This window comes from Buteo buteo, chromosome 18, assembly GCF_964188355.1.
Source record: "Buteo buteo chromosome 18, bButBut1.hap1.1, whole genome shotgun sequence".
NCBI classification, from domain to species: Eukaryota; Metazoa; Chordata; class Aves; order Accipitriformes; family Accipitridae; genus Buteo; species Buteo buteo.
The window spans coordinates 2,900,533-2,927,405 of NC_134188.1; the positions used below are offsets into that span (position 1 = coordinate 2,900,533).

Genomic DNA, 26,873 nt, shown 5'->3' on the forward strand with positions numbered 1-26,873 from the left:
ACATGCACAGGGACTGCCATGGAAAGATGCTTAAGGGGAGTCACTGGAAAGGACTTTGAGGAAACTAAGGAACAGGAAAAGTATTTTTTGCAGTTACACTGCAATGGATTAATGTTTTCATTATACAGTGAAGCGGTTCAGTTAAAAGGGGAAGGTGCATCCATGAAAAGAGAAAGTGTCTGAGACCAATAAAGTATTCCCAATGGATGGGCAGAAGAATGCTGCAAGACTTGATGAAGCCTGGAATTATAGTAAGGAATAAAATACAGTGCATGTGATGACCTTCAATGTTCTGATTCTTATTGACAACAAGCAATCAGTGGAGAGATGCTAAAATAGAAGTGGCTTAAGGAGGAGACATTAAAGTTACTGTGGTTTTGGTCTTGGTTGTGCTTAGCTTGAGCTGGCAGTGGTTCACCCAAGATGAAGTGTTAGAAAGCCATTCAGATATACAGAAGTGGAGCGTGATCATTTGAGTCTGAAGAACAGCTATGAATGTTTGTCATCAGGATTGGAGTGATAATTGAAGCTTTCTAAATGGAGAAAAGTTACTGAAGGACAGGGAAAGAACTGGTCGGCTTTTTGCTTGAGGGCTAGAAGGAAAATGAGTATTCAAGTTACAAAAAGCTTGAATGTTTTAAGACTTCACATATGTTTGATCTCTTCTAGACCCAACCAGAAAAAGGATCTGAATGGTCAGACTCTATGTCATGTCTTATGAAGAAACTGGAACAGTTGAATTTAGATATTGAAGAAGCTCTGAGTGCTGGCTCTTCTCCCTCCAGTACTCCTTCTACCAAAAGGCACAAGCAACTGGTAAGAATAAAGTGTGTCATATGATACGTTTTCTAATGTTTAGCTATCAGATGCTCATCAAGCCATGGTTTTCAGATCTGGTTGTGTTTCCGAATAGGCTGAGGAGCTCAGGTTCAAGGATGAAGTAAGTTACAGTTTTCACTAAATAATCACGAAATCTCTGATTTCATTAGACAGCTAACGGCAAAATAACCAGAAATGCGATAGGATGAAACTTACAAGTTTTCTGTTAGTATGGCTTAAAATCATTAAACATGCTTTTTTAGAGGGGAATTTGAATCCAGATGATTGCATTTGATAGTTTTTCAGGATAGAATGTTGTTAAATTAAAGTTCCAGTGCTAGCCTATTTACACTTGTTGTATTTATTTAAAGACATAATAGCAAGAGAGACACTATGTGTCTTCATTAAGAGCTGAATTAATATTTTTGTTTCTTTATCTGAATATTTGATTTAGAGTTGCGTTCCTCTAGTTAAGAATATTTTGTGATGGCAGGTTTCATCAGTTGACGACACATAGTTTCCCAAGCTTTTATTTTGAGGGCAAATGGGATTAAGGAGCAATGATATTATTAGCAATTTTTGAATAAGCAAGGTTTTTTATAGAAGCAAGTAACTGGAGAGTGAACAGCATGAGAAGTAGGAGTGTTTTTTCCTCTGCTTTAGGCTATGATTAAAGTTCTTAAGATGGAGTTGTTTGGATTTGCAGCTCTGAATGTTAGTGCTGGCTTGAAATTCCTGGAAGGTGAGCTTGTCTGAATGCTTTTGCAGTCGCTGCTGTTTCAATGCTGCTTCATTTTGCAAAAGTAAATTCTTTAAGTAAATGTCTGTGTGGATCACAGTGTAAATGTTCAAGTCTCTCAAGGTGGGACATTCAGAATCTTGCATCTCGGTGTTGCGCTTTGCAGTATGCATTTTCATATTCTGCAGAGAGAGTGTTAGTAACAGAGCGGCCATGACTGTCTCATTTCTTTCTTATTGTACATGTCAGCAAGTCAGAACCAGCTCTGTCCAACTGAATCAATTTCATCATTAAGTTGTCTATTAATGGACAGTGTTCTGTCGTCTTGTAGGATACTGCTCAGTGTCTTCTGTCAAAATACGGTGGCAGTGTAGTCTGCTTTTCTGCCTGAAAGTGAAATCCAAGCCATCAGAGTTGAAGCACTTCCAGTTGTGAGGCGATCTGGTTTTGGTAACCAGTGATCCAAACACCTGTGATTTTATGGCTGTGCCTGTTCTCTTAAAGCAAAAGCCATGGTTTGGTTAGGCATCATTCTTTTTCCATGATGACTTGAACATCATAGGACACTGGACTTCAAATCCATTGCTGGAGCATTCAATAAACAGCATGTAGTGTGTAGACAGCAGAAAAACAAATCCAAACAGACAATGTTTTCAAATGCCATTTGATACATAAGAACAAAGTCATCAAAAGTGGTTGCATAGAAGATGCCAACACCAGCATCCCAGATGCTTGTGCTTCTCTTACTGAAACCTAGTGGCAAGACAGCTTCTGAGTACAGAGGCCAGGACCTTGGGCACAGCCTTCTTCCTGGGGCATATCCCCCCACCAAAAGCCTGCGCTAGTGATAAAGAGCTGGTCTTGCTTGCTATGCTGATAAAACCTACCTCCGAGCCAGTCTCACTGGTCTTGGCACACTTGTTTCCCTTACCAATAGTTGCATCTGTCTGGATAAGTCCAAAAAGATTTTAAGGATGTTTCTAACATCAATGCCAAAATTACCATTTTCCTGAATGTGATATTTGAGCAGTTACACTCCTCTTCATCAGGTCATGTCTTCTTCCCACTCCGAAGCGAGAGAGCTTGCTTCATTTTAATTGTCTACAGACAGCCAAACATGTGAATCAGGCTTATTTTTATTGTGGCCTTATTTGGCAGACTGGAAATGTCTTTTAAACCTCCAAGAGCCAATTTCACTACAGGAGCTGGAGAGGTCATTTAACACAAAGGTCTTCCTGATGGGACCAGCAAGATCAGAGCAAGAAAAGAGTCAGGGACAATCTGTTGTGGAACTGATGATAGGATTCTGTTTGCTGTCTCCTGCAAACGTATTTGTAGGACAAGGGAATCATCTGCCCTCATTTAAATTTAAGAGTAATTTGCCTCAGAATGGGTTCACCTTAGTCTTCCCATATAGTCAAAGAAAAGAAATACATCCTCCTAAATCTCTCAGTGAATTTACTGTGAAGAACCAGATTTTGCAAGTTGCAAAATGACAGTTGCAGTGGAAAAAAAGAACAAACTCTTGTTTTCATAAAAGTTGTATGAGTAATTTATCTTCTATCAATTCATCCCATTTTATCCATATTTCTTATTACCGCTTGTAATTTGTTCCACACGTATCAAATGTTTTATTCTTGTCACTCATAACGAAACTTGAATAGGAAGAAGACCAATCTCAAACATATGTTTACTAGTAACATTGTAGATTTGACTTCTATAAAATGATGAACCACTTACGGGTTCTTCATTTTTTTTATCCTACTTTGATTATATAAACTGGGAACTCATGCAAGAAATTATGATTGAAAATTATTTTGGTTGAAGTGCTCACAGATGCGAGGCCAACATGTAGACCTGAGGTCTCTGAAGTAGGTGACTACTGTATGAGTGGCAGCATGTTTGTTGGAGCTGCTGCTCAGAAAATTCGTCTCTTGAGGGTGTGGGCAAGTTTTAACAGATGACAGTATTTATTTCTTATGGCAAATGCTGTGCCTCAGAAATATGTTTTGTAATTTAATCGCTAAGTTGAGCCAGTTGGTTTTCTACTGAAGGATTTTTCATCTGTTCGTGGAAGTAACTCTTCAATATTTTATTATTCTTTAAGTTTTCCTATTGTGAGGGTATCTGTTATTAATAATACTTGACTGAACACAATTTTTGCAGGAGGAAGTGTAAATATTTGGTAATGAAAATAGTCTGTGTGAATAAATGTTATGGGACTGGGTGAGAGTAGGGGGTCTTGCGGTATTTTGGTGAACAAATTTAAGGTGTTTTCCAAAACATAATAACTTCTAGATGAATGGTAAGAGGTGGTCTGTCTTTACGTCTGTGTAAACTGCAAGTTCCTGCTGGTCAGTTTTTTATAGGGAAATAGTATGGGGCAGTAACGCTGGCTGGATGACTCAGTATCTGATCCAGAAAAGATATTAAAAATACTTATCTGTCATCAAATTATTTTCTGAACCATTCTGTCACCAATGTTAGAAGTATATGGTTTAAGTACAAAAAGCTGGGCTATCTGAATGTACTAACAGCAAAGCTGCTGGCTTTGGAAAACTGCCATTAATAGCACTGCTCCTCTAAAACCTGTACATTTCCTATGAAAAATGTCTTTCTTAGCAATATAGAAGGAGGTATTTCATAAATGAGGCAGCAGAGATAAAACACTCTTGCTGTAAACACTGTGTTTCCCTGTTGTTTAATGTTTCTGCTTCATTGCCATTTGATGTCTAGTACTCAGATTCAGTACAGAAAAAAGAGCAGATGTGAAGAATGAGAATCACATTTTTCAGTTTTAGTCCTTTATCATTCATGGTTAGTGACAGAGAAATCCTGTTTGATTATAATTACCCTGTCTTATATTAGAGGTATGACTTTCATTGAACAAAACTTTGTGTTTAACTTGCACATTCTCTTAATTCTTTTGCAGTAGTATATTATCTTCAAACTTTTTGGGGCCACGTACCGATTCTTTTGTCAGCTTTTCAAATCCTCCTCATTTTACATCTGTAGAAATATACTAACTGGGAACTAGGCAGTTCCTGTTAAGGACCAGCAGCAAATTTGTCCTCTAGTGAAGGGGAGCAGCCAGAAAATGAGCTGATTTTGATTGAGTGTACCCAACAGCTTGGGACTGGTCTGCAGTGCACCCATGATTCTGGTTCCCTGATTGTTTCCAGCATGGATCCTGCTGGACTGCAGCATAGCTTGCTCCTTGCTTGCACACCTTGTTGTTCTTTTGAGGCAAACGGGGATATGTGGGGGAATGTTGTGCAGTTGGTCTCTTCCTGCCATTGTGTTCAGTGTGGCCACGTACACATGGGCTCAGAGTTAGGACATACATCTTTTAAAAAATGGTGTGGGAGTAGAGCAGTTGAGTGAGATCGCCCTGGGTTTGGGGGACAAGGAAAAGTTGATTTGGAAAGTTCAGAGTCTGTAATTTGAAAATGGGAATTTGTTGGGTCTCTTAAGTTAGAAAAAATGAATATGAAATAAAGCTAAAAGATTGTTTTAAATAAGTTGAATAAAACCATTTCTCTTTCTAAGGTAGAGGTGATTCAGTTCCTTGATATTTATTAGTTCTCCAGTTGTGTTAAGGAAACCACATAATATCTGGATGTCTACGCTAGCAAAATGTAAAAATTATGCAGCAGTGGTTTTAAGAAAAAAGATTGAGGCCAAATGTTTACCTTACATTGGAGAAAAAAAGCTTTAAAAAGATAAAATTCCAGTGTTTTTATCTTGCAGTTCACATTAAAAATATTTATGACTTGCCTTTATTTACAGGGTTTTTAAAATTCTCTTGCAGTGCCCTGTTCAAGTGGAGACAGGCTTTTATGGAGATCATCAAGGAAGGGGATCATGGAAAAATAGAAGAACAGACTACCAGGATCTAGACTGTTTACCTTACCCAGTGTCAACTGGAGCACGACCTAAAACTGATGTAAGTAGCTACAGCATATTTACAACATTCTCTGATTCTCAGGTTCAGTAACCTCAAAATTTACTATTTGTCGTTAAAATTGGTCCTTGTGTTCCTTTGAAGTAATTTGTTCTGCAAATATTCCACTACAAGGAGGAGTTTGGTTTGCAAAACAGGTACAGATAAAAGTTAAGTCAGTCTTGAGTTAATGAGGCTCCGGGGCTGTGGGATTCATCTAATCTGATTTTAGACAACACTAATGGAAGACCTCTACATCTGGACTAGTCACTTGGATTGCCTTCATAGTCAATCGAAAGAAAGAGGCACTTCTAAAGAGTAATTCATCTCATCCTGACGTTACATGTGATGGAGTCCAGGCATCAGAGCCACTACTACACCTTTTTCTTCATTGCTTATTTTAGAATTAGACTCTTAGGATTTTTAATCTGGCTGTTGGTTATGCCCAATTCAGGGTGCATTCCACCCAGCATTCTCTGTAAGCAGAGGTGTTCAGCTCTGGAGGCCTAGTTAAGCCCTATTTCTAACCAATAATAGCAATATTTTTATTTTTTTTTTTTTTTAACAATGTGATGCTGTAGTCTGCAATGAAAGTCTGTTAAAATCTATCAGAGGGTTTTCTCAAAAGGCTTTGATTCACTTTCTCGATGGCTAAATGTAAGCTATTTTAGGATCAGTGCCTTGGTTCCAAAATGCAGATGGGTTTTGCCTCTCAGTTTTAAATTACTTGGGCGCCAGCAGTTTCTATGATCATCACACAACGTAAAAATGGCTGCACTGGATTGAATCATAGGTACTTATAGTCCAGTATCCTTTCTTTGGCAGTGGCCAACATTGGATGTTCAGGAAAGAAATGTAAGAACAGGATAAGCAGATAGTAAGCCATCCCAGCTTTCTTTGAGGTATTTATTGTGCAGATACATTGAAGCCAGACGCTATATTGCAGTTTTGTAATTAATAGCCCCCAAGGGTCTTTTTTGCCAATAGTTGTCTTTTGTATTCATTTGTATTTATTTGGTTTTTGATATTCAAAGCATCTTGTAGCAGTAAGTTCCAAAGTTTAATTGTGGAGTATGTGAAAAACCACTTCTTTCTTGTTGTAAGTTTGCTACAGGATTATTAATTTGGCTGTAATGCTTGTACTGTGAAAAACTGTGTCTTGGGAATCTTGTAGGAACTAGTGAACACCTGAGACTGGGGGTTTTTTTCGGTGTGTCTGACTGTATTTATTGGTATTGAATTTTATCTGCCTGCTTATCTTACGCTCATTCAGCATCATGAGGTCCTTTTGCAGCAATTGGTAGTCAGTTTTTGTTTTTATTAACCTCTGTAATTTAATATCATCAGAAGACTCTGTCTCTTTTTATTCCTGCATTTTTCCAGTTCATTTATGAGTGTATTGAACATATATCTGTGAGACTGTCAGGTAATATCCATCCACTGTAAAAGAAAACAACCAATTATTCCTAACCTTTTTTTTCATTTTTAGTTAGCAATGAAAAGACATTTTTATTTCTTGGCCTCTTTTTTGTTGTTCGTCCTTGACAGCATAGTTTGAGTCTGATAGAGAACTTCATCAGAAGGTTTTTGAAATGGAAGTACATTGTGTCAGCCAAATCACCCATATCTGCATGATCATTCAAAGAACTTGGCCTCCAAAAGCCATACTTACACTTCCCTGTTAGCCTGTGTGTTTATTCTGTTCTTAAGCATACTTTCTGGTAATGTTCTGCCATGAGTATCAGTCCTACTAGCATCTCTTCCACAAACAGCTTCAGAGGCATTTTCAGATACTGGCATCACATATGCCACCCTCCATTCCTCCGATCCCAAAGCCAATAGGTTTTAGCATTAATTACACATTAAGGCAATAGCTCAGCAGCTCTCTTTCTCCTGGTGAGGTGCTTATTTCAAGTTATCTATGTAATTTTGATTAAAGCAAAATCTATTATAAAGGTATCTTTAAAACTGTCATACTGTTCATCTACCAAAGAATGATATGCATGCCACCATACAAATTCTGTATTTCATTAAATGATGCTACTCCTGTTCACTGAAATGGAAGTTTGAAGGTGGGCTCCACTTGCTTACTAATTGAAAAAATTACTGTCTTCCTACTAGCTATTTTCTTTCCTTAGAAAATAAGTTTGCTGTTTTCCATTTCTGCAAAAGCACAAACATTTGTTCTGATTTGTTGCTTGTTCGAGTTGGAATAGATGGTAGAATTCAGTAAAAAGATACTTGACAACTTTATTTGTTTTTTACCTCAGCCGAATGTTTAGGCATGTACAAGTGTGGTTGCTTAACTGCCTTCCCGCTAACACTCTGTAAAGTGATGTTGCAGTAATACTGTTGGTTGGCTAGAAGTATGTGGGAGAGAAGGCACAGAAAGTAAGTTTGGGAGTTTTTTTTCTTTTCTGAAGTCTACATTTCTCTTTTTTGTTGAAATTCAGGAAATACTAGTACAATAAATAGCAGTTCCGTGAATCTTCATCAGTACAGTCCATGTATCGTATCAAACGTTTTTGTAATACTGTAGTAACAACAGTGTAATGAGAAAGTACTACTATTGCTTAGGGCACTGTCTACTCTAGAAACCTACTGGAGACACAGAATTTCTTTAGAAATTAATGGGCTATTTTTTGAATTGGCCAGTGCTTTAAATTAGGGATAAATGTTGAAACTGGGTGTTTGCAAATTTAATTTGGGAGAGTAGATCATTTTACTTCCTTCAAAGTGCTGCTTTTGGTGTATGTGCTATATTTCAGGCAAATACAAATAATGCCATGTCTAGCTCCAGGCATTCAGTCTGCCTGAGTCTGTCATGTCTCTCCAATACCTGAATTTTCACCACTTGTTCTTTAAGATACAGACTTTTCCATATTTTTTTTTAAAGGGCATGCCAAAGTTACTCTTGTAACAGTAAAGAGGATGGATCCAAATGACAAAAGGCCTCATTCCTTCTGTGTCACACCCAGGTTGCATCTGTTTAACTCCCATGATCCAAGTGGTATAATACATAACTTGGGAGTAACACAGAGATAAATCAGATCCGTTGTATTTTGATGAGCTAGTTTTTCTTCTCTTCCAATTTTTTATGAGTCAGGAGGTCAAAAAGAGCTTATCTGTCTCCACTCCCCAGGAGCTCATATACCCAGGCGTTTAGAGAACCAAATACTCCATAACTTATTGAGATTAGCAAATATAGCAGAGAAGACCAATGTCAGATATAGCAGAGATGCTGTAATTAAAGAATAATATGCAGAGAATTATGCAGGACACAGCTGTTCAATTCTCAATAGAAGGCGGTGATGTTAGCTGCACGCTTTCATGGATCCCAACTAAGCTGGTGGCTTAAAAGGTGCAGTGAAGGTTTCTCTGGCAAACTTGTGTCACAGTAGGTATTCTGTTTATATGCCTTTAAAATATGACTCACACTTGTTACAACATTTTGATAGAATAATAGCGAAAATCATGGGTTTAGGGCAATGATGTGTCATGTCATGTCTCCCTTCCCTCCTTCCCCCCAAAGAAGCTGCTTCACTGGAACATTATTGGTGAGATACTAAAGGAAATACGTACCTAAGGTGGTAGGGGAGTCAGGTGCCTGAGGGACAAACGGTAAAGTTTCACCTGACAAATGCTGGCATTTGTAAGTCTGTGCCTACATCGCAGAGATTCCATTAATGGAGAAGAAAAAGCACTTCTACAGCAAGATCCGTCTCGCCCGGAATGTGGGTCACCTGGCTGAAGCGCTTTGTGCCCCCACAGTGCTGCTGGTGGTTGGCTGAGTATTTGAAGAGGCTGGAGTGACTGGCTGAGGCATAGGAGCATAGAGCTGGGTGAGTTACGTCTCTCCTATGGCGCGTAAGTTACGCTCTGGCATTTGATGGGCAGTGCCTACCTCTCCATGCGCTGAGCAGAGGAAGCTTTGAGACCCGGCTGGTCTAACTTAACACATCAAATACCAGGTGGTGTGAAAACCCTCTAGCTCTTGCAGATAACACAATATCCTCTGCAGTGTGCCCTCTGTGAATTAGTAAGGAAGCAAAACTTCATATATTGGTAACAAGGTGGGCTTTTTCCTTTATCTGTGGTAAGTCTGCTTTTATGTTTTCTTTTTAAGTACAGTTGATGAGCACAGTTTCAATTCCTCATGGTTTAGTTCCACAGATAGCTTGAGTTCATTAAACTGAGGGGGCTAAAATTAATCATTTTATAGGTTTTGGGCTTGTTTTAACCTGGATTCTCGGTCTGGTTCACTGCTTAGCCACATGAATATGTAGGCTGGTGCAAGAGAGGGTCAGAGTGGCTGAAGATGAGACAGGGTGAATTGCTTCTTTCAGCATCAGTGCTAGCTTCTGATAGCTTAAATTGTTTGCAGAACTATAGTTTATCTGTGCTAAGCTACTTGATTCAGAAAATGGGAAGCAAAACAGTGCCTTGTAACCCACATGACTGAAAAGTGTTTGTGATTCTTTTAAGAGGATATTATTCTTTTTTTTTTTTCTGAGAAATGTTATTTGATGCTATAAACAATGTCTCAGAGTTTAGGTCACAGGTTCCAGAGAAGTCTGATATCTTTTGACATTGTTTAGAAATGTAAAACTAATAATACCGTAATCTATGACTATAGTAGTCATTATCTCTCTGTAGGCAGTGTGATGCCTGCCTGACCTTCTGACGTTGTTTGGGGCCAGAGAAATTCAAAAGTAAAAACAGCTGAAGGAAAATCAGAATCACTGTGTTTCTCATGCACTACTTGTTCAGTATTGCTGCCCCTGGACCAGCAGGGATCAGAGATTATTCCATTAGTGAGCGTGTGTGACAAGCCTTTTATCAAATAGCTGCCAACATCCAGCGCAGAAGAAAGTTACAATGTGAGTACTCATAACAGTTTGTATTTCTAAGTACTCTTTTGGAATTTGAGGTTCTTAAGGTATTTACAAACCTTAGGCTAATCCTTCATTTCTCCGTGAAATATGTAAGCAGAATCTTCATTTACATCTGAGATTAGAAGATAAGTGTGTATAACCTGGCTCTGAAGTAAGTTCCACGCACTATCACTGCTGGATGTTGTCGTAAATTTATCAGTTCACGGTACAATTTACAGCAGCGGTTACATCCATTATCTAGTAGGGTGTGTTTCCCTAGGTGAAGGTTAGGCAGATCATGCTTTACTCTGACCTTGGCCCCCATTGACAAAGTTGATAGTAAAGCCCTGAGAAGACTTGTGCAACCTCAGGGCAAAGATTTCCTGCCTCAGAGAGCTCTCTGCCCGGCCACTTTATATGACCCATGAAGTGCAAGAAGATGAACAAGCCTGGACCTGAGTGATGGAGACATAGCATTTGATGCTGCGTTTTCTCAGAGATGAGGTGCTTGAAGACACAGTTATTTGGCTTTGTTGGAGCTGAAGACTTCTGTCAATACTTCAGCTAAATGTGCTTGTAAAAGTAGCATAGCTCATGCAGATAAGAGATGCAGAAATCTTTGTAGAAACGAGGTCCTCACTGACTTTCTCAGAGTTGTACTTGTTGGTTGCAGCGTGGTCGAGCAGAATGTATACACAGTCTGTGGTTTTGCTGCCAAATCATCCTTCCTCATAAAGAGTACTAACTCCAGTTTTTCCCATTCTTGCAAAACCAAATTTCAAACTGTGTCTTTTAGTCATGTGAATTGCTTTCCTATGTATCATTAACGTTGATATTAATGGTATCAGCAAATTAGCTCTCCAGTATAGACACGGGTAGCCTGAAACATCATCTTTGCAGAATTTTTCTTCTTGCTTTCAGTACTTAATGCGACCAGTATCCCGCTGGGACAGAGGCATGGTGAAATAGTCAGATAACGTGACCCACTCTGCTTCCAGCTCTACCCCGTCACGGTGGACTTTCTCACCTCTGAGCAGGACGGCTGCCGTTCCATTCTTCTCCTGCTCTGCCCGCACAGTGAGATGACCCTTCTTGCCCGGGAGCACTCTAGACTTGCAGGCATTTCTGAGACAATCGAGTGCTCCTGAAAGACAGAATCTTTCCTGCTTTAAGATGAACTAGTTTTTTGGTAGGAGAGGAATTCATTGTCCCAGGGAAAGCCTGTACTAGCTCTAGCAAAAAACAGGCTAATAGGGAGTGAAGGGCAGATGGCTTCCTTCCCATTTTTAACAGCGAGAGCTATATATTCCGATATATATAACTAATACTCCAGGCTTTCTCACCCACTTTGTTTCTAGTGCACCTGATGGCACTCTGGCCACAGTCTGCTCCCAGCAAGGAGTGGTTGCTAACATAAGAGCCCAGCATAGCCCCCTCTCTTTTCCCTTTTGTCTTTATTCCCTCCTCCTGTCAGTCAGCTCCTTCACACAAAGCTGTCTGTGAACCGGGCAACACTGTGCTTACACATTACGCTGAAATCATGACGCCATGTCAAGTCTCAGAGAACAGGGGAAGCTCAGTATAAATTTTAGCTTTGCTCAATGTAAATATTTTGTACATGAATGGATAAACTTTCAAAAACTTCTGAAAGGAAAACTAGCAGATTAAAATCTCATGTAATACATCTTCTAAACAGTCCTAGATTCCAGGTCTAAATTGTCAGTCGGCCCATGTCTTGCAGATCAGTGAAACCTCACTGGAAATAGGATCAGGCTTTGTGAATCAGGAAGATGTAAATATACCAAAAGAGCAAACACTAAATCTGTCTCACTGAGCAGATTGAGTATCTGAGTAGCTTTTGCAGAGTTGATGCCAAGGACTGAGTGTCTCAGGGGTTCAGTTCTGATGGTGGCAGAAGGAAGCCCTGAATTAGAAAAGGTAGGTGAATAGTATACAGTTATTGTGTTGATCAGCAGTGGCTAATAACAAACTGTTTCATTACACATGCTTACTGATCTTTATATCTAAAATTACCATAAAGAGGTCACAGGGCCAGTTGGTAGGCCACTGCCTTTTCAGTTTAGAAATGACATCTTGAGCTGTGGGTCCCTTTTAACAATGCTTAGAAATTTTAAACTGAAACTTGGCATTGCAGTGTTCATATATAATATTAAGAAATGCTGTCGTATTATTATAAAATGTTTTTTTTGAGGGAGGACAGGATTGTTAGCTGTTAATTTTATTTCAGCTTCTCCTTGGAATTTTGCTTTTGCATTTATCTGATTAGAATTAAAATGGGGTTGTTTTGTTTGGAGTTTACTTTCTTCCTTTTGTGTTTTAGCAGTCCTGTCTTCACTAGCACAAGAACAGACCAAAGAAACAGAAGTCGTCCCAAACACATGCAGCCCAAAATCTTTTTCTAAATGCACGTTTATAGATCATCATATTTATTCTGATTTACCATGTACCTTTTAAATTTTGCTCAGAGTACTTTAGTGAGGAGACTCCAATATCTTGCACCATAGCTACTCTGCATGTAGGTGGTTGGATAGCGAAAGGGTTGTTTTGTTTCTTGGTGGAATCCTGAACTCCAAATGGACTGAAAAGCCCCTGTCTTGTTGATTGATAAGACTCTTGAGATGTTAGTGTCAGTTCCAAGGAAATGAAATCTTTTAGATCATTCTGATTCATTTAGGAGCAAATTGTGGTGTGTTTCAGAACTGAACGAAAAGTATTTATTGAATAGCTTGTCTGGCAGAATTTACAACATTCCTTAAATAAAATATTTAACATACTTTTTTCTTAATTTTTAGCTCAGTTCCATTTTTTTATGATAAAAATGTTGAAGTCAGCTGAAGATGATAATCCTAATGTAGCTATACAGCAATTAATATTACCTTGAACTGTTATGGCTAAATCACACAGTCTATGAAAACATTTATTCAATTTAAAATTACACTAACAGTATCCTTTTTACACAGTATTTTGCATCAGATTCATTATTTGAATTTAGTTTTCATAAGGATTATTTGGAGGCAAGGGATATGCTTTGTGCATTTTTATTTTTCTTAAACTCGTTATCTGTGTAAGAAAAGAAAGAGCTTCTTTATCCTTATTCATAAAATGGCTTTGAGAAATAATTTAACAATATTTAATTATTCTTGGATGGATGTGGACAAGATCATTTATATGTGGGTTTTTTGTGTACAATATAAAGTAAAATTGAAGTTTCCAACTCATTTTGGAGTAAAGTTCATTTGATTTCCAGCTCATTTTGGAGTAAAGTTCAAAAGGTGTATGAAGTCCAAATCTGTACTGGGAGGAGACTAGAATTGGTTGTGTTTATTGCTCGGCATTACATGGCTATTTATGTAGTTCGAACTGATAATGTCTGTTTATGTTGTAAGAAGAGCTTTGAACAAGCAAGTGACTGTGGGAGCAGTTGGGAAATAGAGGTGACCCACCTCTGCAGGGGCAGCCAGCGGGTCCACCAGGGACGGCAACAGCAGCAGAGCAGCTGGGCCTGCTGGTTTCACGAAAACCCCGTGAGCAGAGACTGCCAGTGAAATACATTGAGCGAGCACTTTTCTGAGCCAGCCCAGCCCCATCTGGTAATAACTGTCTCAAGCTCACTCTCTGAGATTTGCCATCTAGGTCCAGCTGTAGTGACGAAATGAGAGCTGCAGACAGGCATGGATTAATTAGTATATGCATCCCAAATTAAGCCTACGTATGCTACTTGGCTTTTATAGACATACTTATCACATGTAAATTGAAGTATTCAGTATTCTAGAATGACATTTGTTGTTATGGTAATTTTCAGATCTTCTAGCTGAATTCTTTTGCAGAAACTATAATGCAAGGTACCAGTACTCTTCAGTGCTTGTTTTTTCTGTTATATTTCTGATCACACTGACTATTTGCAGGAATACAATTGCATTTTGTAATAGTGCAATCTTGTTAATCATATACACTAAAATTGCTGACTTACATTGCAGCGTTCGTACACAGCCTCAGAAATGCATTGCTTTTCAAGGACAGACAAATGTCCTGATTCTTTCTCAGCAGATGTGGGATGCAAGCTGTCACAATAAGAATCTCTATAAATGCGTAACAAGAGGTGATCGGGAACTGTACCAGTAAATTATACCATGTGTATGCAAATATAAAGAGAGATAACCTTACTTCCATACAGTTAACTTTATACTCAATGGAGTGCAAAAGGGAAACAATTTCTCTCTCTCTTTTCTTCTGTTTGCGTGCAGCTGGGCTCATGCTTTTGGATGCAACACACTGTCTATTTAATTGGGTGACAGTACAATTTTCTACTACGTTTTGTAGCAGCCACAGAAAAGAACAGGCGATAGAGTACACCGGCTCCCACGGGTGAGATTGGCAGGCATGTGCTGGATTGGACCCTACCAGACTGCCTGTTGTAGTTTTGTTTGTGGGATTTGTAGAGCACAGTTTTCTTCAGGGAGGTATGTACAATCATACTTTATCCGTCTACCTATCTGTCAGGTTTTTGCTTCCTCTTTTTCTGGCCCTGTGGTATATTTGTTACAACAGCATGAAAAGAATGAGTGAATATGTTCTATGTGCATAGTTTTATCCAAGTCATTTCTCTTCCAGTGTAGCCATTACTCATTTTCACCATCTTGGTCTCTGTTTTGGGACTCATGTCATTCCTATTCAGGCAGGGTTTTCTCGGCTACTTCGCATGTTGATCAGACGATGCACACCATTGAGCTGGAGCCTTTGACTTTTACAATAGTTGCTCACAGCAAGAGGAGAGTGGAGAGACTGAAATATTACCGGAGATGTATAGTTAAAAATGTGTCCTGCCTGGACTGCCCAAGTGCTCTTGTGGTGCTTCAGAGCTTGGGTAGAGTCGGACCCCTAGTCCCACTTATGCAGTGGTGCAAAGGTCTCTCATAATACAAGCCTCCAGGCTCTTTGTGCTCTGGAGAGCTCGTAGACTGCTCTCTCCTCTTTCCCACGCTAGGGAAGAAGGGACTTCCATCTGTAACACACCAGAGACAGAAGCCAGCACAATGCATAGGGGGAGCATTTTTAATGCAAATGAATACAGCAAATCGTGCATCCCGTGTCTCTAAAAGAGATAATCCCTCTCAAGGTACAACTTTCTCTGTGCTTCTTGCCCAACTGCCACCCCCTTGTCCTGGGATGTACGGTATCTCACAGTACTGAAATGGGATTATGCAGCCCTTTGTGTAAGTGATGTGCACTAGAGCTGGTAGGTGCAGGAAGGCCCAAGATTCTGCTTGACTTAAGCAGCTTTTTCAGACAGCTCTGTGGTTTGGGTTTTTTTTTTTTTTTCCTCTCAGGTGTACCCAGTCATTTCCCAGGACTTTTCTTGCAGGTTTCTGTAACTCCTGCTTTCTTTTCGCAAAAAAAGAAAAAAAAAAAGAGAAAAAGAAGAAAAAGATAGGTACATATGCATATTTTATCTCTATACATGTATATACGCATATATATACATTAGAGAGAGAATGAGAGAGAGATGGTTTTGATGGACTTTAGTTTTTTAACAGTAACTCTCTGTACACAGGTAGCTTGCTGTATGGTTCTAGCAGCCAGTGCCCTGGGCACTGCTGCCTCACTGAACTGTGTTTAGCTTCTCCAGAAGCCTCTGTGAAGCTTCAGCTCTTTTAGAGATGGATCAGTGCTACACAGCACTTACTTTCTTATCCAGAGTGGAGCCCGTGCGTGTGTCCCGTGGGAACTGGGGAGTACGGGGCAGTGGTATGTGCCTGAGTCTCCTGTTGACCCAGTGTCATGAAGCACATCCAGAACCCGATGAGGGGCAGGGCTTCTATAAGGGCACTTATAAGAAAGATGGGGACAGACTTTTTAGTAGGGCCTCTAGTGATAGGACAAGGGGTAATGGTTTTAAACTAAAGGAGGGTAGATTCGGACTAGATATAAAGAAGTTTTTTACGATGAGGGTGGTGAAACACTGGCCCAGGTTGCCCAGAGAGGTGGTAGATGCCCCATCCCTGGAAATGTTCAAGGTCAGGTTGGACGGGGCTCTGAGCAACCTGATCTAGTTGAAGATGTCCCTGCTCATTGCAGGGGGGTTGGACTAGATGACCTTAAAGGTCCCTTCCAACCCAAACGGTTCTATGATTCTACACCCCATGCCTTAGATATAGTGTGAGAGCTCAGCTCCTCAGCAGCCTTTGTCATTGCTCTTGTGGAGCTCTGGAGTCCCTCAGCCAGTCTCAGATGGGAGCTGCCCCTCCCTCTCCCGAACGTCTGGAGGCTTACCTACAGAATAGAGAAATAACTCCTGGGCCACATCAGTGCGCTGCTGGTGAAGCTTCCAAAGGGGGAGCATAGCAAATCCAAGCCTGGAGCTGGTGCGTCTGAGAATCTAAGGTGAGTTGAGGGTTGGGGTTTGTTTTTTTTTTTTCCCCACAGTGACTTTTCTGAAAGAAAAAAAAATTAAGCAAAACAAAAAGGTCTTACCAACAAAACACATAGCAAGAAAGAGAAAGTAGGTTGATATTCTCCAGTGTTTCCATTTTCTTATTCATTTTCACAGAAGCCAGTTTTTCCTGTTCTGGGCAGGAGAAAGTTCAGGTGTGGAAGCCTTGCTGCTGTAATTGCCTGGTGTACACATGGGAAAACATACAAAAGTTTCAGAAAAGAAATTCTCTGCTATCATTTCTTAGTGTATGGAGGGAAGTACAACTTCAGAAAAATTATTTGCAGAAGGTTTCTATCTAGCTACCATTCAGATGGCATTTTAGTAAATTCCCAGAACTGAACACAGAGTGATAAAGTAGTGATTTTGAGATGAACTGCTAGTTGTTAGATGGGGCCTGCTGATAATCCACAGTAGGAGAAAGGTCACACATTATTTGAAACAGCCAAGTGTCGTAATTATGACCTTCTTTAAATTGGCATTACATGGTTTAAATATTACAATGACTAAGCATTTGATACAAAACCAAAGTGCTCAGAAAATAGCAGTGCCTGAAGCTTCTGTATTCCAAAATGTCCTAATGCAGATTTTCAGATGAGCCATTAAAGTAGAGCTTGAGAACATTGTTGGTTAGCCAGCATGCTGCAAACTGAACCAAAAATTTCCAGAGGTACTTGAGTGTCTTAAAACTTGAGCTAACAAATTGGAGTTTGCATCTAGGACTGTGAATCTGGACTGAAACAGAGTTAGCACAGCCTCAGAGAGGAACTGGAGCAACCTGTAGTCTGAGAGACCTCAGGAGGACTTCTAGGCTATTCCCCTGTACCAAATCCGAATCACCTATACCTGTGTCACCCTGACAAAAGTTTGTCTGGCTTCTGTTTTAATACCCCCATTGACAGGCTACAGAGCCTGTTCAGATGGTATGTTTCTGTATCCCACTTACCATTAGCAAGTTTTACTCCGCTTTCTTGCTGCAAAATGTTGTCTTCTGTTCATCACAAATTCGCAGAACAAGTTATGTTCTTATTCTTTCCCTTCTGCCTTCCTTCCTCAGGTCAATTTGGTTCATCTAGCTTTTTCTTGTAGGCCCTGGTTTCCAGACTCCTTGTTCCATCTAGTGTCTTGACCTGCACCCTAAATGTTAATTTGAGCTAGTTAAGTGTCTCACAGCTTTGAAAAAAATACGAGAGAGTTTTAGCAGTTGAGGCCATAGCAAGGCTCTTTGTAATGCACATTGACTGGTGAGTTGCATAGATACTGAAGCGGATAGTGGTGTGCTATCCTGCATAAGCCAGCCATCGCCAGTACTAACAAAAGAGAAAAACAAAATAATTTGGAACTCAGAGGAGGGTTGTACAGTGATGGTGATGGCCCATCTAGGAATAACTGAAAGGGACTTCAGATGGAGGTAGACTTGCAAATTTGATGGTCCATGTTGAGGAAATGTGTAGTACTCTGAGTGTACAGAAATCCAAGAACTGAGTAAATCATTACCGTTCTCTGTTGAAAGGACGCCACTTGTTTCTCAGCACAAAGGCAAAGGCTTCATGAAAATGATGAAATGAAAGAACAAAAGAAGAACAAAGAAGATAACCAGGCAGTCAAAAAGTCAGAGAACCTCTCTCTTTTTCCTTAGTATGCTCTTTCATCTTCTGCACAGTCATGGTTGCAAAAGTTACATCTTTCCTAGTAGTGGTATTAATTCCCGTAGCCTGCATGTCATTAGTCCTAGACTGTCCTAAGAAATGTGTTGTAGTTCATGTTAATTGGCCAAACTTCACCTGTGGTTGTGCCTACTGTATGTGGGATCTCTGTGCAGATAAATAGAAAATTCATCAAAACACAGTTACTACCAGACAGTGATTCCCAGGAGATCTGCAACCTGATTCAGGTGAGAAGGGAATCCTGTTCTCCTTTAATTTCCCAGGCTGAATGCCTCCTCATTCCCTTCAGTAATTACAGCACAGCAGGAAGCTTTGTTGATGGCATGCGCGTGGTATCTGGGAGCAATCTGAAATACCCCACGGCCAGAGGAGGATGAGATGTGGTCGGCGGGACAGAGACACGCGGGGACAGGCACGGAAGCACACCAAGTGACTCAGGAGGTGGCTCTCAGCCCTCTGCATCAGCAGTGAGGTGAGGGAACGGCTCACATCTGTGCTCAGCATCACTCTGCTGACACACCAGTTCAGGACGCAGTGTGAAATCCAAAGCCTGGACCTCTTTTGATCACTGGGGGGATTTTTTATACATTTGGCCTTGATTAATGTATAAAAAATAGTTTACCAAAGGTTCTTGAAATTTCAGCTCAGATAATCTGCCTAATGAGATGTCTGTCTATAGCTTTGGCTCTGTAAATTATTCTTTGCTCCTTGTTCAGGCAGTGCAATCCTAACACAACTGTGCTTTGATGTCGGACATAACTGTCTTTCTAGACTAGTGGTGATTCTGGTCTGTACAGTCAGAGCATTTGGAGATGCAAATCCTCATATTCTTACAGAATGTCTTCTGTCTTGCACTGGCTTTTCAACCAGTCATTCAGTCTGTTTACAGAGTGAATTTAGTGAGAGCTTAGACAACTAACTAAACCTGAAGTCTGACGCAGTATGAATGCACCCCATCTTTTTAATGAACCCTTTTTAACAGGGAACCTGGTGTGGGTGATTAAGGGCGTCCCTGCACCTGCCTGTTCAACCCAGTCATAGCCCTTGTGGTGATATAAAGAAAAGAAAAAGACATTTTGGCAATAAATGGTTATAATGAGTTTTAATCCCCAAGCTGTACTCATACCAAAGCCTCAAGGACTTCTTGCCTGCTTTCTTTGGGTGTTGTTTTCTGAAGGCATATCTGGAGCTTCACCAAGTACGTGCCTTTGAGTCCTTGTTTCACAGCAGGGATTCAACCCAGAGTCAGGACTGTCTGGTGCTATGTTGACAGAAGCTTGCACAGTTGTTGGCTTTGCTTAATTGAGGAGCCTCCTTTTGTCATAATCTCTTTGGGAGTTTTGCATGGTAGGTAGCTCTGAGTCAATTTATTGACATGTCTCTCCACAGGGTATTTTTTTATTAAAGTCTATCAGAAGTGCTACCTTTTCTGCTGACCACTGGTTTTTATATACACCTCTTTGAGAGTGCTCCTTAGGACATTTAGCTTGAATATACTTGTCACGCTCTACTGGGTGGCCTGTTCTTTTATGCTGAGAGACACTGATTTTGGTGCTGAACTGTCCAGCTGTGTATGCCTCTATGATGTGGAATTCCAAAACTGATTGAAATCTCATCAGCAAGAATAGCTTGTGCCTCTTGGGAAATCAGAATGTTTTCCTCCTCCCCACAGTCCTGGCTAGTCTACATCATATCTGTGGCCCCCTTCCACTTGGCTGGCACGTGTTTCACACGCTTACGGTCCAGCAGCCTCCTGCAATGCCATTCAGTTAGGATGTGGCAAAGCAGAGTGTGGTGGGGTTTGTTGATTGTCTCACACAAAGTACATTGGGACAATGTTGGTTTTGTTTTGTTTTGTTTTTTTTTAAATGTTGTAGCTTTGGAAGTGTGTGGCCAAGGCAGTCACTGCATACGGGACAAGATTGATCTTTAGTGGGGAGTCTTACAAAGGTGGTTGTGGAAGGACTGACTCGGCCTTTTTCACAGTGGCTGTGGTGGTCATGTCCAAGGAGTGTCCATCCCTGGTTTGGGTGGGCTTCCTGGCAGTGGTCTCAGACGAAGTACTTCTGGTTTATTCACAGCAGGTGTAAGCATGATGTGATCTTATCTGAGAAGTAAATATCCATAATTCCCAGCAAATTTGAGTTACAGCCCACAGTTGTTGAAGTTCAAAAGGATTTTTTTCCACCACATCTGAGGTTCACAAAGTCGATGGTAGGATTGAATTCCATGGTTTATTGCATGATCTCAGACTAAACTAAAAACCCACAATAAGGACTAGAGGAGGTCCAGACTCCCCTGACAATAAAATTCTCTGGGCCGGTCTGGCAGGAGCAGGCATTGATATGAAGTGCATGTGCATGGTAGACATGCTTATATCAAACAAGTCTGTGGTAGATTCATCCTCTGATTGTACTGTCACAGGTGCTTCATTTTTTCCGGTAAGATTTAGATTTATGTAAGTACACAGAAGAACCATTGCTGTGAGTTTGTTTCATCTAGCAATACTAATAACTGGACAGTGAGGTTAGCTGGTTGACAGCAACTATGAGTCTGGCATTTATCAAACTGGGAGTTTTTTTCACCCCTAAGATACGTGTTACTCCAAAATATTAAAATTATGTTAAAAAGGTCCCCCTAGCTCTGGAATGAATTACTGATATCAGACATTCTCCAGCTCTGAAGACATCAAGGTCATAATGTGGGAACAAAAATTATGTACCATATGGCAGGTCTAAAATATTCGATAATTTGAAGAGAGTGTTTGCTGAAAACAAATTTCACAGCAAACCACACTGTAAATTTTCTATAGCTTTGAAAAATCACCATGAAAGAAATAAGAGGACAAAACACTGAAATGTATACTCTGCCCTGCTTCTTGAACGTAGGTTTATCAGTGAATGATTGTATTCTTTTCATTGTACAAAAGCATTCATCAGACCTTTTCAGCTATGAACTCTAATGATGATAAGCACTTTAGTGTGGGGACCTGAAAGCATTCTGTAAACATGACTGAGTTCACATCCAGCGTTTCCTGACAGGCATTTCTGTAATAATATATTTCATCTGCTTCTGGAATTTTTGCATCCCCTGTTTTCTGTGTCAGGAGAAGAATGGCCATGTGCAAAGAGGCGAATTGCAATCTAAATGGATTTTTGGATCCAAGAAGGACACTTCATGTTCTTCAGTATCTTCATTTTGCAGCTGAAAGGCAGAAGGGCAGAATGCAAATGATTGCCCAGCATCCCACATGAGGTCTCTCACAGTACTGAAAGGCTCAACGGAATCTTTTGATCTTCAGTCCTGCAACATCGGTCACAAGATTGTCTTCCCTGCTGTGCAGAACTCTCTTGCATACTCCCATCAGCGCTTGCTTTGCTCCTTCCTGCCTAGCCCAGAATATACAAAATAACTTTCTTTGTAATCCTATTTACTCCTTCAAACTTAGTACAGTAAGGCAAGTCCTGAACCCTGCCGCCTGAGGCATTCAAGGTACTGTTGACAGATGTCCCAGTAAAATCAGTGTAGTTGCACTTTTTAGTGACTCAGCATCCCAGTAACATGGTTGACATCCAGTCGCCTCCCAGTTTACACCCTGCTCTGTCTGCAAAGGCTGCATTTGCAAAGCAAGGACTCTGGCAACTAAGAAGATGCCTCACTCAGCTGGAGCACACCGCAGAGGCTGTTAAGGGTAACAGTTCCCCTGGTTTGACTGAAAGGTACACATTTGTGGTAGGCATTTCAACACAGCAGATCCTGGGGCATCCTGATTTCCAGTCTGTGTCATCTGGCAGTTCTCATTCAGTTCAATCAGCAGTTAATCTGCTGGAATTGCCTGTTCTTTCCCTTTTCTTTTCCTTTTTTTTTCTTCTTTTTTTGTTATTTTCATTCTCCAGAGGCTAAAAAAGGGAAAGTGCAAGCCTAAATGAGGCTGCTGGGACCCGCACATTTAGTTGCACAGATCAGCCATCTGCTTTGCGTGCTATACCTTCGCTCCTTGTTATACGCTTATTACGGGAATATTTATTCTGTCAATGACTAGCTGTTTGCTCTTAATATGCTTCCATCTCCGTATAGATTTGTTAAACCACTCCCCTTAGGCATATGAAAGTTTGGCTTTCCCTTTAAGGTGGCTATAACTATGCAATTAGATTTACTGTATCATCGTCGGGATGTTCAGCTCCCACATCCGCTGCAGGATGTGCGTGTGGAAGATGGGCTGGGAAAAGCAATTTACACAACTCCTTGGGTGCAAAAAAAGGTTGAGTTTCAGAGGGACAGCTGGAAGAGCTGGACTCTGTGCAGGAATCTTGGAGATCTTAGAGGTAACAATATGGTGAAAATAACTGTGGAGGAGCCGTAGACACCTTTAGGTGTAAGTAAGGGCAGTGGATTGCTAGGGATGATGAAGTGGCCCTGTCCCATGGCATGTGCCACATTCCTGGCAGATTTGCCTTCGTTGAAACTCGCAGCGGGCTTGAGGGGAGTTACGTGAGAAGACCCCTCGTGGGCTTTCCTTCTGGGAGGATCCAGAACAAGACCGAGTTGCAGTTGAGGGTGGGAAGGACAGGTTCTGATTTCTGAATTTTTTAAACATTTTGGAGTTGCGCAGTTCATGCATAATAGAGAAGAGGAAAGAGCAAGAAAAGAAAAGATGGCTTGGGATTTAGGGGTTGGTTTGTTTGCTGTCTTCTGGTTTTGTTTTATTTTCCCTGCAGAAAACAATTCAGAATAATGTATTTTCTCACTAATTCTACTCCTGTTAAATCCTAACCGAACCCTAAGAGACCGGGCCAGATCCCCTAGCAGTGTCCATCTTAGCATTTGGCACATGGTACCACTTCTCTTTGCTAGCTTGAACTTTCAGAGTTCATGTGCTTTTGAAAATTAATTAGATTCTGATTCTCATGCTAATCAATATTGGTAGCATTTTGTCTACAAAAAAACTTGATCCCAGGAGCATGGATGTTTTAAGTGCTTGCCAGAGACTGTCAGCTATCCTTGGGGAAATGATGTGTTCAGGCGTATCTCACTTTAAATAATTTTTAAAGTAAACACTTTGTCTTGCATATGAGTTATGACCCTAATGACTTCTGGTTCTGAGTTTCCATTCTCAGCATTTCCTTTCCCCAGCCTTATGATGATGATAATGCTGCACAGTGTGGGAATGAGCCCAGGCTGCCTTTTATTCCTCTGTATTTACCTGACATTTTGCCAATGTGCTATTATGCTGCTTTGTATATTGAAAAGTAATGCCCTGAATCTCACATTTTGAAGATCAAAACCCACTTCAGCAAGGTATATAGTAGACCAAAATGTCAAATATGGGGATAGAGATAGCGAGGCAGTAGGCACGTGAGCTCTTAGGGGATAGATAGAGAAAGCATAAGGCACAGTGACTTACTGGAGGCAGTTCAGTCCCTGCACAAGCATGAGCAGCTCCAGCAAGGTTTGGTGCAAAATTGCAAGGGCTTTGAAGAATGCAGCAACTCTACTGATGCCTGTGGTGAAGGCAGCTATTTTCTCTGTTTAGCCCACCTTATGCAAGGAACACTTGATAAACTTTTTCTATGGAAAGCCAAAAGATTGAGCAGGGAATTCCAGGCATAATGGCTTTTATTGTTGAACAGTCTTCCTTTTTTTTTTTTTTTTTCCCCCCCCCTCCCAAGATGATGTTGATTAGAGTCATGGCTTGTTTGTTCTGTTTGATTCATGGCTCCTGAGTGAGTATCTTGACATTATATGACATCTTATCATTAACTGGTTCTCTGAAGGCTCTCTGCAAGTGTTTTGCAAATCATTGCTCCATTATAGGCTCACTGTTGGGACCAATAATTTAAGACATATGCTTACAACTTAAAATTGCTTTGTTCATAATGGGAAAGCAGGCAAAATTGTGGTTACTTGAATATTTAAGAACAGTGTTGCAAACACAAGAAGACACTGTGCAAAGGAAAGCTGTAGTTCTAGTCCTGCAGGTCTGAGGACACATTTGTTCCTATGGAGGTCAGCAGGAGTCCTTCTGCAGGAATTTCTTCAATCCCTCAGAGCACAGCGCCTGGGGGAAGGTTCAGCAGTGCCAGAAACACCTAGAATATTTGTTCCCAACTTTTAGATAATTGACCCGTCACTGGAGAATATTGGTAATATTTTGTGTCTTCTTGTTTCAGCTCCTCCCCAAAATCTCTCTCAGGCCTACTATATCTCTTCTTTATCATCTTTCTTGCTCCGTGATTGCCATCATATCCATCCTGCACCCTTGCTTCTCCATTGCCAGCTTTCCTGACAGATGCAGGACTGAGAGTGAGGTTACAAACCTGACTTTATCAGGCTAACATCACTCAGAGCCATTGGGGTGTCTCTGCACCATGCTCACATGTGATTCTAATGTAGGAATATGTAACATAGACATCTGAGTTGGCTTTGCATGGATCTGTATGGATCTGTCAGAGCTTGTTGATTCCCTTGCTATGCTTTATCTGTGACATACTCATGGGTCACGACTGAGATCCACCTCATCCGTCAGAAAACTTTGAACAAGAGCCCTTTAACTTTGTAACTCCATTGCAAAAGATTTTATAGATGTGGAGTCAGTTTATTCATAGTGGAAAATAATTTATTTCTACGTAGTTAATGTGCTGTTTCAGAGAAATTAGAAATAATTGCAGAATGATTAGAAAGAATTTGCTGGCAGGTGGAAAAAAAAGTTAATTTGTGTAAAAATTGACAGTAAAGATATTGTTTAAGTAGGCTGCATTTTCTTTGGATACATGTACCTTAGCATAAGAATTTCATTTATAACACTTGATATAAATAGTATGATAATACTTCACAGAAGCTCCACTTATCAGGGGAATTCCAAATTCTTACAGAGACTGAAGCGTACTGGTTGTCATGCCATCCCTGTAAATATTTTATGTTGGCTTAAGACTCAAGGGCAGACGTCTATTTTTACTTAGCGTTTGTGAAGAACTATGAACCTAAAAAGCTTTTGGTGTAAAACATTTAGCAGCAGCAAAGTCAGTTCAAAGCTGTCTCCAGAAACAGAAATTGTGATGCAGCTTTTTTGTTTGTTTTTATATTATATTTAATGTTTGCTGTGCTTCTCTGGTAAACATGTCTGTAATAAATAGTTGTTTCAAACAACATCCGTTCAGCAAAGTATCTTGGAAGCCAGTACTTAGAACGTGTAGCCTACCTTTCCTCTTAAAGCAACTGCCTTGCATTGACATCTTCAGCAATAACTTGCCTTTTTTTTTTTTTTTTTATTTTTTGAAAGCAGCTACAGCTTAGTATTGCCCACCTGCAAAAATAATGAGGCTTGTAGACTGGCAAAGAGAGCTCATTACTAATGTGCATCCTGTTTTGTTTGGTGTCCCAACAAGCTTTCCTGGATATCCACTGGTTTTTCAAAGAAATGACATAAAACTTCTATTTGGGCCGTGATCTGAGGTTCTCAAAACCACAAAAAACTGTGTCGTGTGCTCTTGATTAAAATGAGGAGGTTTGAGAGCTAAAGACTTTTACTGTGCAGATAACCAGTATGAATGTCGAGGTGCCTGAGCCGCGTTGCCTGCTAACACAGACTCCTCGGCTGCATCCGTGCGTTTGGAAACGGGGCAGAGAGATTCAGTCATTCAGATGCTTTAAAAAAATTGAGCCAGCATTAACATTTATTTTAGAATTCAGATTTCAATAACTTAATGCTCTTCTGTGTTTCCCTGGCAGACTCTCAAAAGCCGACCGCGTTACCAGCTCGAGTGGCCGAACCTACTTGTCGGCTTCTGACTGCCTCGGCACAGGGCTTGACTGGGTGCTGCTGTGAGAGCCTGGCGTGTGACATCATTACTAATTAAGTTCGAATACAGAGCTATGTTTGAGAGCCAAAGGAAGTGCAGGAAGGAAGCTGAGTGTCAGTGAGTCACGTCGTATGAATGCATGGCAAGCAGTTATTGATAACATACAGCCAAACCACAATGTTGATTTTGGAGGATTTGGCATGGGAACTAAAAGCAGCATCCTGACCTCAGCTGCGATTTGTTTGTATTTAGATTTGCAATAATGCTGTTTTGGTTTTTTGGAAGAATCGCTTCTTTTCAGATACTCTGTCTTTATTTATCTCACAGTTCTTGCTAGAATAAGGACCCTTAGGGACTTGAACATTTAATCTGTGTGAACAAGGCATCAGCATTTTTCTGAAGACTGTCTCCCATTTTCTGTGTGAAGGAAAAATGTCTCTTTAGTGGCAGGCACCCTGCCTTGTAATTTCCGTTGTGTGAGCTTGGACATCTGTGCGATTATCCTCTGGGAACACTTGCAGCTTGACACACATGCATCTAGTCTAGCTATTTTTAATCACTGCTTTTCAAGTGTCTGTAGT

General features: G+C 40.5%; 1 protein-coding gene across 8 annotated transcripts in view; it reads left to right on the forward strand.

Moving 5' to 3' along the window:
* STARD13 (StAR related lipid transfer domain containing 13) overlaps positions 1-26,873 on the forward strand; it is a 318,317-nt gene that overhangs the window by 76,903 nt on the left and 214,541 nt on the right. For all 8 annotated transcript variants that reach the window (XM_075050590.1, XM_075050586.1, XM_075050587.1 and 5 more), the window contains 2 exons: positions 670-816; positions 5,370-5,504. In XM_075050590.1, the coding sequence (XP_074906691.1) occupies positions 670-816; positions 5,370-5,504 (282 nt within the window). The remainder of the gene's footprint in view (positions 1-669; positions 817-5,369; positions 5,505-26,873) is intronic.